At 42.3% G+C, this 17780-nt stretch overlaps 1 protein-coding gene across 1 annotated transcript; it reads right to left on the bottom strand.

Moving 5' to 3' along the window:
- Positions 1-15661: 15661 nt before the first annotated feature.
- On the bottom strand, positions 15662-17578 carry LOC119505755 (late secretory pathway protein AVL9 homolog). Its single transcript, XM_037798665.1, is given in 3 exon segments — positions 15662-16772; positions 16774-17488; positions 17491-17578. Coding segments are annotated over 3 exon segments (1914 nt in total).
- Between the last annotated feature and the right edge of the window lie 202 nt (positions 17579-17780).

The raw sequence follows: 17780 nt of genomic DNA, 5'->3' as shown, positions 1-17780 counted from the left end.
TTCAAAGCCAGATGTCATGGTTGTGTCAGTTGGAGCAGCACCTAGGGTGTTACCACAGGCCATCTGGGTGCTGACAGGGACACCAAAGCTGGGACTTGGGATGTCAGCCCCGCGAATGCTGATGGTATAATATTGCCATTGGATGGATGGGCTGCGGGAGAGCTTAAGTCTGCCGCTCGTGCTGGGACTGCCAGGTTTCCTAAAGGGAAATACTGGCAAAAGCTGGTGGCTCCCAGCTGCTGTCCAATGGGGACCCCAAATGTGGGCTGAGGAGAGGCTCTAGGGTAAAAGGGAAGGTTGTAAGTTGTAGCTGGGATGTTGACAGATTGTGTCGGCAAGGCCGTGGAGACTTGGAATGAGGCAATGCTGCCATTGTGTGGTGTGTTCTCAGAACCAGGAAGCACCATGTGTAGTGGGAAGAAGTTCCTCCTGGAGAAAGGAGCATACTGATGGATGACAGCCTGGGAAGGAGGGGTGGTGTCCATATCCTCTGGATCAGAGGCAGGATTGGATGCTGAGCCTGCAAAAATGCTGCCTGCTGGAGGGTTGGCAGCCACAGAAGCAGTGATGGGGAGGCCAGTGAAGACAGGAACACCTGGAACAGGGGCTGTCTGATGCTGTCCTTTAGGGGCCCCAAACATGGGCTGAGGGGTGGCTCCTGGGCCCAAAGTTTGGTTGAAAATTGGGGTGGGTGTCCAGTCCATCATTGCAGGTGGGCTGGTGGAGACTGGGGCCTTGCCAGGGGGTATCTGCACCACAGTACTATGGGTGTGGGCAAATTGGAGGGAACTCACAATGGGATTTGGGGAAGACCTGAAAATGACAGCCTGGGAAGGGGGACTGGTGTCCATATCAGTTACACTAGGATCTGAGGTAGGCTGTGGACATATGCTGGCTGTGATGGTGGAGTTGGCCATATCAGAAATGGTGGGCTGGCTGGGGAAGAAAGGGGTGCTGGCAGACATGGCTGCAGGATGGATCGGTAAGGATAAAGGATGAGGATCTACACACATAGGTGAGGGTGATTGGGGAGTGGTATGATTGAAGGAGGGGTTTAAGATGCTAGGGGGTGTGGGGAGGTCAGGAATAGAAGATGTTGCAACTGTGAATGAATGTGAAGGGTCTCTCTTCTTAGCAAGTGGAACCTCAGATTGGAGTCTGAATCTAAAGGGACACAGAGATTGAATAGGAATAGTGATAGGAGGGTTAGGAACTGATATTTGATCATTAATATTTGTTGGGGGTAGAGGAACAGGGGCAGACAGGATTGGCAGCCTGGCAAGGTCACCGAAGTCAGTCACTGCTGTTGGGGTAGTAGCCGGGATCAGCGGGGTGAACGTGGCTTGGGTCAGGGTGTTTGCAGTCCCTGCAGCCAGGCAGAGAGAAAGAATGGGCCGGCTCAGTAACACTGCTCTCTGACGTGGCCTCAATTGCAACTTCCTCCAAGATGTGGTTCTGTTTTGGTGCAGCGTTCTTCTTCAGGTCTGCATCTTCAGTAGTGGCTATCTCAGGAACCTTTGGAGGGGGCAGCTCACCTCTACCCGATGACAATGGCAGCGGCATTGCTAGTTTCCTTTTACAGCATCTACCTCTGGCAGATGTGGGAGGAGGAGTGTTCCTTGATGGAACGTCTGCATGGCTTTCTCCCTGTGTCTCCTTCCCTGGCAGTGAACCTGGAGCACTGAGTTGAAAGCCATCATCAGGCACTGCTTCTGGTGGCCTGTCTGGTAGCAGGTGGCAGCATGAAGCTGAAACAGAGAGTCCTGTTGCTCCTGGATCACAGCTTCCAAGAGGCAGGACACCTCCAGCAGGCCTGGGTGAGCTCATGATGGCACAGTCATTGACGAGGGAGCTAGTAGTAGACTCCTGGACTTCCTGACACAAGCCGTCTTCTAAGTGCCTGGAAGAGTGGTTTTCCTTTAGAACCCCAGGAATGCACTGGAGGGAAGTGACCACTCCATCTGTCTCCAGGGGCTTGGATATTGATGGTATATTCCCACTGTTGTGGGGACCCCTTCTATGATCTTCCTGCTCTCTGGTATCTGTGTGATCCTCCTCCTCTTTTCCTAACCCTTTTCTGCCATCTCCTGGGGCCCTCGGTTCAATCTCATTTAGACAACAATGTGGGAGGTTGCTGGATGATTCTGGCCTCCTAGAGATGATGACCTGCTCAGTTGGCAAATGGAGCAAGGTCAGTTTGTGCCTTGGTGGAGGGATCTTTACTGTCCCAGAAGAGGGGCCGAACATCCTGGAGTTGCGAGAAGACAACACAGGTTTCTTCAGAGAGTGCTCCCTGAGCAGGGAAGGAAGGACCCCCAGAGAGGAGCATTGAGTCTGCTGGATCAGGTGTCTTCTCTTAGAGCTCCCAGAATACAGCTTCCCGCTATCATGGTTAAAAGGCCTGGGGGCAGGGCCGGGTTGAGGAGCAGGGGCAGCGGGGTGATTCTAAGTAGCCAGCAGAAAACAGCAGGAGGGATGAACAGGCTGGAGACCGCTGGGACCAGGGCAGCGGCTGTGGGGCAGGATGAGAAACTTGCTAAGAATATTGCCCATTTGGAGCAATCTGTGCACTTTCCGATCAAGGAAGTGGAGTATGGAACTCAAGAGAGGTTTCCTAGTGTCCAACTCCTACTAGGGGAAGACTGCACTGGCACTCTTCAGCAGGAGGCTTGCTTATGAAGGCGGCATCAGGACATGTAACAAAGGGAGGGTGTGACAGAGGGCCTCTGGATACCAATATCCAAGCCCCTGGACACAGATGGGGAAGGGTGTGAGGGGAGGGCTGGAAGAAAAGGTGCCCAAGGGCGAAGGGCAAGGCCCAATGGCTCTGCCTCAGCGGTACTATATCTAGTGCTCCTGCGCGGCCTGGAGCTAGGCACACTTTCTCCGTGGTTCGCCACCGCCATTTTGTCAATGAACATCACCCATATGGCTGCTAAAGTTTCTGGGGAGGGCATTCAGTGTCCTGACCTGCCCAGATGCTGCACCCCACAGCCTCCTTTCCTGGCACAGCCGGGTTCTTTTCACTTAACACATTTGGTTCAAACAACAGTTAATTAAGCCTTAGAACTTTCCTTTGTTCACCTAAGTGGTAAAGCCCAAACCAGGATTTGAACCAAGCTGTGAGGTACCAGACTGTGGTACCTCATCATCCGTTAGGCTCATGTATTACCGTTTTTAAAAACAGTACTTAGGGTATTTAGCACCATGGCACATTTATAATGAACACATGAACTGACTTACTAGGAGATTTTCTTTGATTCAAGTGGTAAGTCCGTTTTCCTCCACATTGGGCTGCTCCAGTCTCTTCAGAAGATGTGGAGCAGGAACCATCACTTAGCATAGCACCATACAGCATTTCTCTCTCTCTCTCTTTTTTTTTTATGCATGACAAACAGGATAATTTTATTCTCATTTTTCCATAAAATAAAGAAAAAGTAAAGTTTTACAATTCAGTATGATTAGACTTATTTATTATTTAACATTTAAAAAAATGACAACAAAACTAGCACGAATTATATAACTACTAGAGCAAAGAGGAACTAACTTTCTGATCAAAACATGTGCCACAGACAAACTGTCTTAGAAAACATTCTAAGTTTTCTAAGCTAAACTTCCTTAGAAAGAGTTTGTGGAAAGCTTGTAATCCCAAATATTTAAACTATTTTTATAACTACTAAGTGCCTTCAGCAACTGTTTAATCAGATGCTTCCTAAATTCAGGAACCAATGACCAAGCAGCCTGAAACACAAGTCTTGATCCTATTTTTCCAGCTATAAATTATTAATATTTTAAGAAAACAACAAAATATTTTCTAAGCACAGAAGCTTTCTGAAAACTTCAATTACCCTTTCTGGCTCAGTACCTGACTGAAATGTTCAAATGCTTCTATTGCACACACAAAAAAATCTGAGCAGCATACAGTGTGTGTAAGAAGCTGATGAAAAATAAGATTGGAAAAAAACCCTAAATTGTGTCCCATTTACATGATTTAAATATATAGTTTCTCTATGTTTAATATAAGTAAAAAGGTAAACATTAGAACAGCTCAGAAATAAAAATGCATTAGAGTTTTACAAAATATATCTGATCCCCTATATGCACACAATCTTTAATTCTGGAGTTACCATACAAGGGAGCTAATTTCTTCTTCTTCATAATGAAAGCAGGAAGTCATGTGTAGAAAGTTATTTATACGAAAAGAATAAAGATCCTCATTCCTTTTTTTTGTCCTTGACAAATATTTATGGAATGTTGGAACTATGAAGAAACAGTTCCAATGCTATGAAGGCCAAAGACTTAGAATGAGAAAACTCCTAATGGCATATTATGCTATGTGGAATGATAATCATCCCCTAGAAATCAAGGCTGTGATCTCTATCACGTTTAAAAGCTACCAAGGATCTGGGTGGAAAAAGCATGAAAGGATCCAGAGCATGCAGATGTTGACCATTTCAAGAGTCCCAACTAACTCCCCAATAAAACAGCAGGCAATATTTAGCAGCTACCGTCCTAATGGGCTACTTTCCAAAACTGCTCAAGCAGGTAAGTTCATGCAGTTAAGGGTGAGTATATCCATCGGCCCTTTACAGAGCAGAGGGCTCCCAACCACATCACCAGCACTGGAGGGAAACAGACCACTGGCTATACCTGATACACAACTTTTCTCCACAAAATATAAAAAAAACAAAACCTGCCTGCCAGAGAGACAATGTAGCTTCATTTAAAAACATGTAACTAGCATATTAAAATTCTAACTTCTTTCTAAAAGAATTCTTATAACCTTTAGCATATTAAATATTGCTCTCAAAATATTTTCATTCAGAGTTTAAGTACCTTGTTCCTCAGTCTCGAAACAACTTCTCGTTTTTCCTCTTCCTTCCTAATTTGTTTTCATTTTGACTTTCCAAAGTCAATTATTCTAAACAAATTGAATGTTTGATAAAGAAGTTGGAAAGCAAGATAAGGTTGAGGAAGTCATGCTATATGCTCTGGTTTGTTGCCAAAGTATATTGCTACTTTGTTTCTTAAAGCAAAAAGGAGATGGGAATTATTTTAGAGATTTGGGGCTAGTGAAATCAATAATGGATATGGGGATAGATTATTCATACTGGTTATGTGAGCCAAATACATCTGCAAAATAACTCCAAGCCTTAATGAGTCACACAACTTTTTTTATTCACCTAGCCCACAACACCTGATAGCTTCACTCTCTGTTCTTTCCCTATGTCATTGTCATTATAGCGCCTGGTAGGAATTCAAGTATACCAGGGACTTTTTCCAGACACTACTTTTAAGTCACCTGGACAGCAGTGGGACCACCATCAAGCCTCAGACACGGTCTGTGTGCCTGGCACACCCTGAGAGGCTGGCTGACCCAACGCCCTCAGGCCTATCTACAAATACTTAGTCCTTAGACCCAATGCTTTAGGAAGCATTGGAGCAAGCATGGCCACCAGAATACACACCTGTACCACTGATATGGTCAGAAGATGGACCATTGGCAGCTCTTATTGCTCACAAAGCCAGTGCCTGGAATCCAAGCTTGAAGTATGTAGGTTCATAGGACAAGGGGCCAGGCTTCCTGCCTTCAATCATGCTGGCTGCCCTGGTGCTCCCGCCAACACTAAAATAACAAACACTCTCTGAAAACTACACCACCTCCCAGAACCTGAAGGAAATATAGATATGTCTTTTGACCATTCCTATGATGAAAATTCTATGTCTGACATAGTCATTTTATGTAGGAAGCCAGTTAAACGACCACTTAAAGAGTTGGACTCTAAACTAGAAACATTAACAGAAAACTCAATTAAGGTACATATTCAAATGGGGCACTAAAGCAAAGTTAAATTTCCTGTAAAGATTTTTATCTCAGTGGGATTCCAAAGTATGGGTTGGACTGCTTTTTGAATAGTGCAAAATGGAGTTTTACCCCAATTATACAAACCATACAAACCAAACGACAAACCAGCAGCTTGCTGGCTGACCCCTCACAGTGCTCTCAGCACTGTAAACTTCTGCCCATTGAAAGCAACAATTGCACACTAATATACTGTCACACTTCAACTAATGTCCTGGCCTTATGAAACATGTTACATGAATTCTTTATAGTTTCAGTGCAACACCAATTAAAGAACATTTTACAGTTTTGTTTGGCATTACTTCTCTTCAAATAAGATTTCCTGAGAAGGTTAACTTTTCTAGTAGAAGCGGAGTTAATGGAGTTCTCATGTTAAGCCCTTTATCATCACTGAATTCTTGAGTTTTTATGCACAAATGAAAGCATGCTTTTAGACTTGCTGGACTTGTGTTACAAAACAAATTGGAAAATTTAGGGATATTTAGATTATGTCCATTTCACATGCCCTATGAGGATTTGCTTTTTATGGAAATATTTCATAAGGGACAAATTACATATAATCACTGTCTTTCTTAATTAGGCTCCTTATTTTCATAATACTCTTTATATCATATATAGATTATACTTGCAATGCATTTTCCAAGTATGCTTTGTTACTGAACAGGCAGTCTGTCCCCAATCCCAGTATTCCCTGAGAACGCCCATTCAAAATCCCCTTGAAAAGCAAATGGGAGTGGGCATGATGAGCACATGAGGTTCACTTGTGTAAAAATCATCAGTTAGCACACACATGTATGTGTCTAAGATGAAAGAAGATGGCCTCTGTGCAACAGGTGACAGACGTGATGGCTGCAGTTTTCTTTCTTACCTCTTGCTTTTCTTAATCTGAGCTAAGATGGGGACTTCTATTTTATATCTTTTATAAAATACTTTCAGAAGGGGGTAGATATTGATTATAGAGGGTTTTCAGTCAGGGAAGTAGGAAGGCTAAGCTCCTTGGAAATCTTTAGAAAGAATAAGACTAACAGAAAACCTATAGGTCTGTAAACACCCAATGGAAAACTGTTTCAAAGAAGAAATTAGAAGGCACAAATTTTGGATTAAAAAATACTTGAAAAAGATTCCAACATGACTAGAGTTGATACAACTAACATATCGGCCTTTTAAATACTGCCCTATATAGACATTCATGTTAAACTGCTCAAACACCAGTATAACCATCACTATGCTATTTCTCTGCACATCTACTTGCACAATTGGGAAGAGGAAGTAAGAACAGTGACACTCCTTGATAATTCATAACAAGTTTTTAAGGATTTGGTTAAAAACATAAAACACACCATCCTTAGGACTCTCTGACTTCCGTATTTCTGGGAGGAAATTAATTGATAAATGTGTTTTGTGGAAAGAAAACAAATAATCATCATACAGCTCAGCCAAATAATAAAGGACTGGACTGAATGCCCCCTTAACTTTATAAGCACATCTTAGGGCCAATGTTAGAGAAATTGTAATATAACTTAATTCTAGCACATATAAATTACAGTGACCATCTGGATATTCAAACAGCAAAAGAGAACGAAATTTACAGAAATAACTTTTCTGAAGTAGACAAATGTAGAAAATCAGAATTAAAATTCATTAGAAAGTTCCTTTCCTTACGTATTTTAATCAGGCTCAGACTGAAATATAAGCAGTTGATTTAAACCTCAACTTGGAGAGGAGGCGGGGCAAGATGGCAGACTGGTGAGCTGTAAGTTTTAGTTACTCCTCCAGGAGAGTAGGTAAAAAGCCAGGAACTGCGTGGACTGGACACCACAGAGCAATCTGTCTTCGGGCATAATTCATACAACACTCATGAAAATGTCGAACTGCTGAGATCAGCGAAATCTGTAAGTTTTTGCGGCCAGGGGACCTGCGCCCCTCCCTGCCAGGCTCAGTCCCGTGGGAGGAGGGGCTGCCAGCTCCGGGAAGGAGAAGGGAGAACTGCAGTGGCTGCTCTTATCGGAAACTCATTCTACTGATCCAGACTCCAACCATAGATAGACTGAGACCAGACACCAGAGAATCTGAGAGCAGCCAGCCCAGCAGAGAGGAGACAGGCATAGAAAAAAAAAAAATAACACGAAAAACTCCAAAATAAAAGCGGAGGATTTTTGGAGTTCTGGTGAACACAGAGGGGGGAGGGGCGGAGCTCAGGCCTTGAGGCGCATATGCAAATCCCAAAGAAAAGCTGATCTCTCTGCCCTGTGGACCTTTCCTTAATGGCCCTGGTTGCTTTGTCTATTAGCATTTCAATAACCTATCAGATCTCTGAGGAGGGCCCTTTTTTTTTTTTTTTTTTTTTTTTTTAATCCTTTTTTCTTTTTCTAAAACAATTACTCTAAGAAGCCCAATACAGAAAGCTTCAAAGAATTGCAATTTGGGCACGTCAAGTCAAGAGCAGAACTAAGAGAGCTCTGAGACAAAAGGCAATAATCCAGTGGCTGAGAAAATTCACTAAACACCACAACTTCCCAAGAAAAGGGGGGTGTCCGCTCACAGCCACCATCCTGGTGGACAGGAAACACTCCTGCCCATCGCCAGCCCCATAGCCCAGAGCTGCCCCAGACAACCCAGTGTGACGGAAGTGCTTCAAATAACAGGCACACACCACAAAACTGGGCGTGGACATTAGCCTTCCCTGCAACCTCAGCTGATTGTCCCAGAGCTGGGAAGGTGGAGCAGTGTGAATTAACAAAGCCCCATTCAGCCATCATTTGAGCAGACTGGGAGCCTCCCTACACAGCCCAGCAGCCCAGAAATGCCCTGGGGGGACGGCACTCACCTGTGACATAGCACAGTCATCCCTCAACAGAGGACCCGGGGTGCACAGCCTGGAAGAGGGGCCCACTTGCAAGTCTCAGGAGCCATACGGCAATACCAAGGACTTGTGGGTCAGTGGCAGAGACAAACTGTGGCAGGACTGAACTGAAGGATTAGACTATTGCAGCAGCTTTAAAACTCTAGGATCATCAGGGAGATTTGATTGTTAGGGCCACCCCCCCTCCCCGACTGCCCAGAAACACGCCCCACATACAGGGCAGGCAACACCAACTACACACACAAGCTTGGTACACCAATTGGGCCCCACAAGACTCACTCCCCCACTCACCAAAAAGGCTAAGCAGGGGAGAACTGGCTTGTGGAGAACAGGTGGCTCGTGGATGCCACCTGCTGGTTAGTTAGAGAAAGTGTACTACACGAAGCTGTAGATCTGATAAATTAGAGATAAGGAATTCAATAGGTCTACAAACCCTAAAAGAACCCTATCAAGTTCAGCAAATGCCACGAGGCCAAAAACAACAGAAAATTATAAAGCATATGAAAAAACCAGACGATATGGATAACCCAAGCCCAAGCACCCAAATCAAAAGACCAGAAGAGACACAGCACCTAGAGCAGCTACTCAAAGAACTAAAGATGAACAATGAGACCATAGTACGGGATATGAAGGAAATCAAGAAGACTCTAGAAGAGCATAAAGAAGACATTGCAAGACTAAATAAAAAAATGGATGATCTTATGGAAATTAAAGAAACTGTTGACCAAATTAAAAACATTCTGGACACTCATAGTACAAGACTAGAGGAAGTTGAACAACGAATCAGTGATCTGGAAGATGGCAGAATGGAAAATGAAAGCATAAAAGAAAGAATGGGGAAAAAAATTGAAAAAATCGAAATGGACCTCAGGGATATGATAGATAATATGAAACGTCCGAACATAAGACTCATTGGTGTCCCAGAAGGGGAAGAAAAGGGTAAAGGTCTAGGAAGAGTATTCAAAGAAATTGTTGGGGAAAACTTCCCAAATCTTCTAAACAACATAAATACACAAATCATAAATGCTCAGCGAACTCCAAATAGAATAAATCCAAATAAACCCACTCCGAGACATATACTGATCACACTGTCAAACACAGAAGAGAAGGAGCAAGTTCTGAAAGCAGCAAGAGAAAAGCAATTCACCACATACAAAGGAAACAGCATAAGACTAAGTAGTGACTACTCAGCAGCCACCATGGAGGCAAGAAGGCAGTGGCACGATATATTTAAAATTCTGAGTGAGAAAAATTTCCAGCCAAGAATACTTTATCCAGCAAAGCTCTCCTTCAAATTTGAGGGAGAGCTTAAATTTTTCACAGACAAACAAATGCTGAGAGAATTTGCTAACAAGAGACCTGCCCTACTGGAGATACTAAAGGGAGCCCTACAGACAGAGAAACAAAGACAGGACAGACAGACTTGGAGAAAGGTTCAGTACTAAAGAGATTCGGTATGGGTACAATAAAGGATATTAATAGAGAGAGGGAAAAATATGGCAATCATAAACCAAAGGATAAGATGGCCGATTCAAGAAATGCCTTCACGGTTTTAACGTTGAATGTAAATGGATTAAACTCCCCAATTAAAAGATATAGATTCGCAGAATGGATCAAAAAAAATGAACCATCAATATGTTGCATACAAGAGACTCATCTTAGACACAGGGACACAAAGAAACTGAAAGTGAAAGGATGGAAAAAAATATTTCATGCAAGCTACAGCCAAAAGAAAGCAGGTGTAGCAATATTAATCTTAGATAAAATAGACTTTAAATGCAGGGATGTTTTGAGAGACAAAGAAGGCCACTACATACTAATAAAAGGGGCAATTCAGCAAGAAGAAATAACAATCGTAAATGTCTATGCACCCAACCAAGGTGCCACAAAATACATGAGAGAAACACTGGCAAAACTAAAGGAAGCAATTGATGTTTCCACAATAATTGTGGGAGACTTCAACACATCACTCTCTCCTATAGATAGATCAACCAGACAAAAGACCAATAAGGAAATTGAAAACCTAAACAATCTGATAAATGAATTAGATTTAACAGACATATACAGGACATTACATCCCAAATCACCAGGATACACATACTTTTCTAGTGCTCATGGAACTTTCTCCAGAATAGATCATATGCTGGGACATAAAACAAGCCTCAATAAATTTAAAAAGATTGAAATTATTCAAAGCACATTCTCTGACCACAATGGAATACAATTAGAAGTCAATAACCATCAGAGACTTAGAAAATTCACAAATACCTGGAGGTTAAACAACACACTCCTAAACAATCAGTGGGTTAAGAAGAAATAGCAAGAGAAATTGCTAAATATATAGAGACGAATGAAAATGAGAACACAACATACCAAAACCTATGGGATGCAGCAAAAGCAGTGCTAAGGGGGAAATTTATAGCACTAAACGCATATATTAAAAAGGAAGAAAGAGCCAAAATCAAAGAACTAATGGATCAACTGAAGAAGCTAGAAAATGAACAGCAAACCAATCCTAAACCAAGTACAAGAAAAGAAATAACAAGGATTAAAGCAGAAATAAATGACATAGAGAACAAAAAAACAATAGAGAGGATAAATATCACCAAAAGTTGGTTCTTTGAGAAGATCAACAAGATTGACAAGCCCCTAGCTAGACTGACAAAATCAAAAAGAGAGAAGACCCATATAAACAAAATAATGAATGAAAAAGGTGACATAACTGCAGATCCTGAAGAAATTAAAAAAATTATAAGAGGATATTATGAACAACTGTATGGCAACAAACTGGAGAATGTAGAAGAAATGGACAATTTCCTGGAAACATATGAACAACCTAGACTGACCAGAGAAGAAATAGAAGACCTCAACCAACCCATCACAAGCAAAGAGATCCAATCAGTCATCAAAAATCTTCCCACAAATAAATGCCCAGGGCCAGATGGCTTCACAGGGGAATTCTACCAAACTTTCCAGAAAGAACTGACACCAATCTTACTCAAACTCTTTCAAAACATTGAAAAAAATGGAACACTACCTAACTCATTTTATGAAGCTAACATCAATCTAATACCAAAACCAGGCAAAGATGCTACAAAAAAGGAAAACTACCGGCCAATCTCCCTAATGAATATAGATGCAAAAATCCTCAACAAAATACTTGCAAATCGAATCCAAAGACACATTAAAAAAATCATACACCATGACCAAGTGGGGTTCATTCCAGGCATGCAAGGATGGTTCAACATAAGAAAAACAATCAATGTATTACAACACATTAAAAACTCGAAAGGGAAAAATCAATTGATCATCTCAATAGATGCTGAAAAAGCAATTGACAAAATCCAACATCCCTTTTTGATAAAAACACCTCAAAAGGTAGGAATTGAAAGAAACTTCCTCAACATGATAAAGAGCATATATGAAAAACCCACAGCCAGCATAGTACTCAATGGTGAGAGACTGAAAGCCTTCCCTCTAAGATCAGGAACAAGACAAGGATGCCCGCTGTCACCACTGTTATTCAACATTGTGCTGGAAGTGCTAGCCAGGGCAATCCGGCAAGACAAAGAAATAAAAGGCATCCAAATTGGAAAAGAAGAAGTAAAACTGTCATTGTTTGCAGATGATATGATCTTATATCTAGAAAACCCTGGGAAATCAATGATACACCTACTAGAGCTAATAAACAAATTTAGCAAAGTAGCGGGATACAAGATTAATGCACATAAGTCAGTAATGTTTCTATATGCTAGAAATGAACAAACTGAAGTGACACTCAAGAAAAAGATACCATTTTCAATAGCAACTAAAAAAATCAAGTACCTAGGAATAAACTTAACCAAAGATGTAAAAGACCTATACAAAGAAAACTACATAACTCTACTAAAAGAAATAGAAGGGGACCTTAAAAGATGGAAAAATATTCCATGTTCATGGATAGGAAGGCTAAATGTCATTAAGATGTCAATTCTACCCAAACTCATCTACAGATTCAATGCAATCCCAATCAAAATTCCAACAACCTACTTTGCAGACTTAGAAAAGCTAGTTAGCAAATTTATTTGGAAAGGGAAGATGCCTCGAATTGCTAAAGACACTCTAAAAAAGAAAAACGAAGTGGGAGGACTTACACTCCCTGACTTTGAAGCTTATTATAAAGCCACAGTTGCCAAAACAGCATGGTACTGGCACAAAGACAGACATATAGATCAATGGAATCAAATTGAGAATTCAGAGATAGACCCTCAGATCTATGGCCGACTGATCTTTGATAAGGCCCCCAAAGTCACTGAACTGAGTCATAATGGTCTTTTCAACAAATGGGGCTGGGAGAGTTGGATATCCATATCCAAAAGAATGAAAGAGGACCCCTACCTCACCCCCTACACAAAAATTAACTCAAAATGGACCAAAGATCTCAATATAAAAGAAAGTACCATAAAACTCCTAGAAGATAATGTAGGAAAACATCTTCAAGACCTTGTATTAGGCGGCCACTTCCTAGACTTTACACCCAAAGCACAAGCAACAAAAGAAAAAATAGATAAATGGGAACTCCTCAAGCTTAGAAGTTTCTGCACCTCAAAGGAATTTCTCAAAAAGGTAAAGAGGCAGCCAACTCAATGGGAAAAAATTTTTGGAAACCATGTATCTGACAAAAGACTGATATCTTGCATATATAAAGAAATCCTACAACTCAATGACAATAGTACAGACAGCCCAATTATAAAATGGGCAAAAGATATGAAAAGACAGTTCTCTGAAGACGAAATACAAATGGCCAAGAAACACATGAAAAAATGTTCAGCTTCACTAGCTATTAGAGAGATGCAAATTAAGACCACAATGAGATACCATCTAACACCGGTTAGAATGGCTGCCATTAAACAAACAGGAAACTACAAATCCTGGAGGGGATGTGGAGAAATTGGAACTCTTATTCATTGTTGGTGGGACTGTATAATGGTTCAGCCACTCTGGAAGTCAGTCTGGCAGTTCCTTAGAAAACTAGATATAGAGCTACCATTCGATCCAGCGATTGCACTTCTCGGTATATACCCGGAAGATCGGAAAGCAGTGACACGAACAGATATCTGCACGCCAATGTTCATAGCAGCATTATTCACAATTGCCAAGAGATGGAAACAACCCAAATGTCCTTCAACAGATGAGTGGATAAATAAAATGTGGTATATACACACGATGGAATACTACGCGGCAGTAAGAAGGAACGATCTGGTGAAACATATGACAACATGGATGAACCTTGAAGACATAATGCTGAGTGAAATAAGCCAGGCACAAAAAGAGAAATATTATATGCTACCACTAATGTGAACTTTGAAAAATGTAAAACAAATGGTTTATAATGTAGAATGTAGGGGAACTAGCAGTAGAGAGCAATTAAGGAAGGGGGAACAATAATCCAAGAAGAACAGATAAGCTATTTAACGTTCTGGGGATGCCCAGAAATGACTATGGTCTGTTAATTTCTGATGGATGTAGTAGGAACAAGTTCACTGAAATGTTGCTATATTATGTAACTTTCTTGGGGTAAAGTAGGAACATGTTGGAAGTTAAGCAGTTATCTTAGGTTAGTTGTCTTTTTCTTACCCCCTTGTTATGGTCTCTTTGAAATGTTCTTTTATTGTATGTTTGTTTTCCTTTTACCTTTTTTTTTCATACAGTTGATTTAAAAAAGAAGGGAAAGTTAAAAAAAAAAAAAAAAAAAAAAAACAAGGAAAAAAAAAAAGATGTAGTGCCCCCTTGAGGAGCCTGTGGAGAATGCAGGGGTATTCGCCTACCCCACCTCCATGGTTGTTAACATGACCACAGACATAGGGGACTGGTGGTTTGATGGGTTGAGCCCTCTACCATAAGTTTTACCCTTGGGAAGACGGTTGCTGCAAAGGAGAGGCTAGGCCTCCCTATATTTGTGCCTAAGAGTCTCCTCCTGAATGCCTCTTTGTTGCTCAGGTGTGGCCCTCTCTCTCTGGCTAAGCCAACTTGAAAGGTGAAATCACTGCCCTCCCCCCTACGTGGGATCAGACACCCAGGGGAGTGAATCTCCCTGGCAACGTGGAATATGACTCCCAGGGAGGAATGTAGACCCGGCATCGTGGGACGGAGAACATCTTCTTGACCAAAAGGGGGATGGGAAAGGAAATGAAATAAGCTTCAGTGGCAGAGAGATTCCAAAAGGAGCCGAGAGGTCACTCTGGTGGGCACTCTTACGCACACTTTAGACAACCCTTTTTAGGTTCTAAAGAATTGGGGTAGCTGGTGGTGGATACCTGAAACTATCAAACTACAACCCAGAACCCATGAATCTCGAAGACAGTTGTATAAAAATGTAGCTTATGAGGGGTGACAATGGGATTGGGAAAGCCATAAGGACCAAACTCCACTTTGTCTAGTTTATGGATTGATGTGTAGAAAAGTAGGGGAAGGAAACAAACAGACAAAGGTACCCAGTGTTCTTTTTTACTTCAATTGCTCTTTTTCACTCTAATTATTATTCTTGTTATTTTTGTGTGTGTGCTAATGAAGGTGTCAGGGATTTATTTAGGTGATGAATGTACAACTATGTAATGGTACTGTAAACAATCGAAAGTACAATTTGTTTTGTATGACTGCGTGGTATGTGAATATATCTCAATAAAATGATGATTAAAAAAAAAGATATGCAAATTTAAAAAAAAAACAAAAAAAAACACCTCAACCTGGAAAGCCATCCCTGCAATGGTCGTGATTTCATCTTTTCAGTACCCTTGACATTCATTTAGACAGAGTGTAACCTTTCATGTAAACAGTTTGACGTATCGGTCCCCTGTTGCGGACCTGTGGCCGATGAAGAGGAATAGTTTGGGAGCAGCAAACCGACAAGGAACACTTAAACCTAAGAAAGCAACAATAGCTTTTGGACGCCTTGCTCAGGGCTTTCCATCTGGTGACCCAGTTAGACTTTGCGGGGTGGAACTGGTGAAAGTAGAAAGCCAGGAAGACATGGCTGTCTTTGCTGTGGAAAAAGCTCCTCCAACTGACTGGCCAACAGCTTTTCCCGTTTGTACAACATTCCGGCTTGTTGTGACCATGACATTTCCAATTTTTTTGCCACTTTCACTATTCTGTACAGAATGTGAAAATCTTAACTTCATGTCTGACACTGAATATTGGCCTTGAAATGGATGACTAGGATTTATTTCTGCAAGTGCCAGATGCTTGTTGCTGTTCCACACCCTATAGTTGTGTGTATTCTTTCATGCTGTAACAAAGGTTGTCCCATAGTCCGATAATATCTTTTCATTTTCTAACTGTAATGTGGCAGCCAGCAGTGCATGGATGTAGACTGCAAACTGGGCCCGTATCCATTCGTCACCTCCCTCCCAGCCCGTGCCATCCAGAAAGACGTCGTCCCGGTTCTCAGTCATGTGTCTCACTAGATAGTCTGCAAACCTTAGGTCTGCAGTGGTTGGGTTAGTCAGCTTCCTGAGTTCTGGATCATGGATCTGGATCAGAGCCTCTTCTACTTCCACAATGGCATCACTGAGGTGTTTTTGTTGTCGAAAAAGAATGTTAGTAGCTCCAGCAACAAATCCCCGAATGGTGACATCAGAAAGAAGGCGATGCTGCTGCAATGCCATGTAAGGCAAACAGAGATATCCCTTTGTGAAGATAGCCAGGGGCATGCCACACTGGTCCCCTTCCAAACCTGAAATTAGCACTGGTATCAGGACCACCTGGCCTGTGTTAGCTTGAGGTTGTACAGTAATTGGAGGACTGTCTGAGGGCATAGAGTCCTTTGCAAATAAGTTTGTCTGTTCTGACCCCACTTGTCCTCTTTCTTTCGAGTTGGGGTCCTCGAAGACATTAGGATCCAAAGTCTCCCAGTCACTTTCTGAAGACTCCAGAGAGGGGCAGGAAGGAGGTTTTAAATAGTGATTGATAACATTGGGTTCCTGTCCTTTGCTGCTGTCACTTTCTATTTGGAACAGAGATTTTTCAGTCTTGAGGACAGCATCTCCTCCATGGTTTCCTGTCAGTTTTCTTGACAGTTCCCACATTGGTATTCGAAATGTCAGGAGCAGACAAAGAAGCAAAATCATCTGCAGGAGGGTTACCTTCCTGAAGCCCAACATCTTCAGACATACTCTTTCGGGGTCTGTACTGAGAACAGTCACTGAGACCATGTTCAATCATGCCTGGAAAAAGGGATAACACAGTCATCAGTGCACCCACTAATTTATTCACTGGAGAAATATAAAATAGAACCTTTTTCTCAAGAAGAATCAGTTTAAATAGGATTAAGACCTTGTGACGAAAATGAAGGACAAGATCTCAAGGAGAGAGACCAAGGTATACTTGGGATCCTTCTAATGAAGTTCCTCCGAAGGAACTATTCATATGTTCATAAAGTTCCTTTAGAATAGAAATTTGGGAAAAATCCTTCTCTTCAAAATATGCATGTGTAATAAGTTGAAGTTTTGCTTGAAGTAATCCATAGAGAGGCAGCTTGCTTAGAACACAGACGCTTTTCTGAACAGTTTCTCTGGTGATACCTGCTTGCCTTACTTTTAGTGCCTTGGCTTCAATTTGTGCATAGCATGAGATACCATATACTGTGGTTCCATTTCCATTTCTGGGTGGCAAGTGAAAAAATACAGTATCTTTCTGGTAGTTATGAGCGCCATCTGGTAAGGCAAGGAAGGGCAAATATTTCCATTCTTCAGGTAAAGTGTGGCTGTCATGTCCATCTCCTGGCAGCCCTTCTTGTGGTGAAAGCTGACCACCACGATGTGCAGTACGGGCCCCCGGGGGGCGCCGTCGCCGCTCCGCCCGGCCTTCTCCATGGGTGGCCGCCCAGAGCTCACACGACAATGGCTTCAACAGCCAAGGGTGGCAGGCGCGGAGGGCCAGGTGACCCCGCAGTCCCCAGGAAGACGTAGAGTGGGCAGACTTGAGGTGTCAGCGAGGGCGCCACATGAGGGCCGCGCAAGGGGCGCGCAGAAGGCCGAGCACCTCTGGCAGCTCCGCGCCGCCCCCGGCAGCTGC

This window comes from Choloepus didactylus, chromosome 10, assembly GCF_015220235.1.
Source record: "Choloepus didactylus isolate mChoDid1 chromosome 10, mChoDid1.pri, whole genome shotgun sequence".
Lineage (NCBI taxonomy): Eukaryota > Metazoa > Chordata > Mammalia > Pilosa > Megalonychidae > Choloepus > Choloepus didactylus.
Note: the sequence above shows the minus strand (reverse complement) of the source record. Positions and strands in the feature narration are given on the sequence as shown.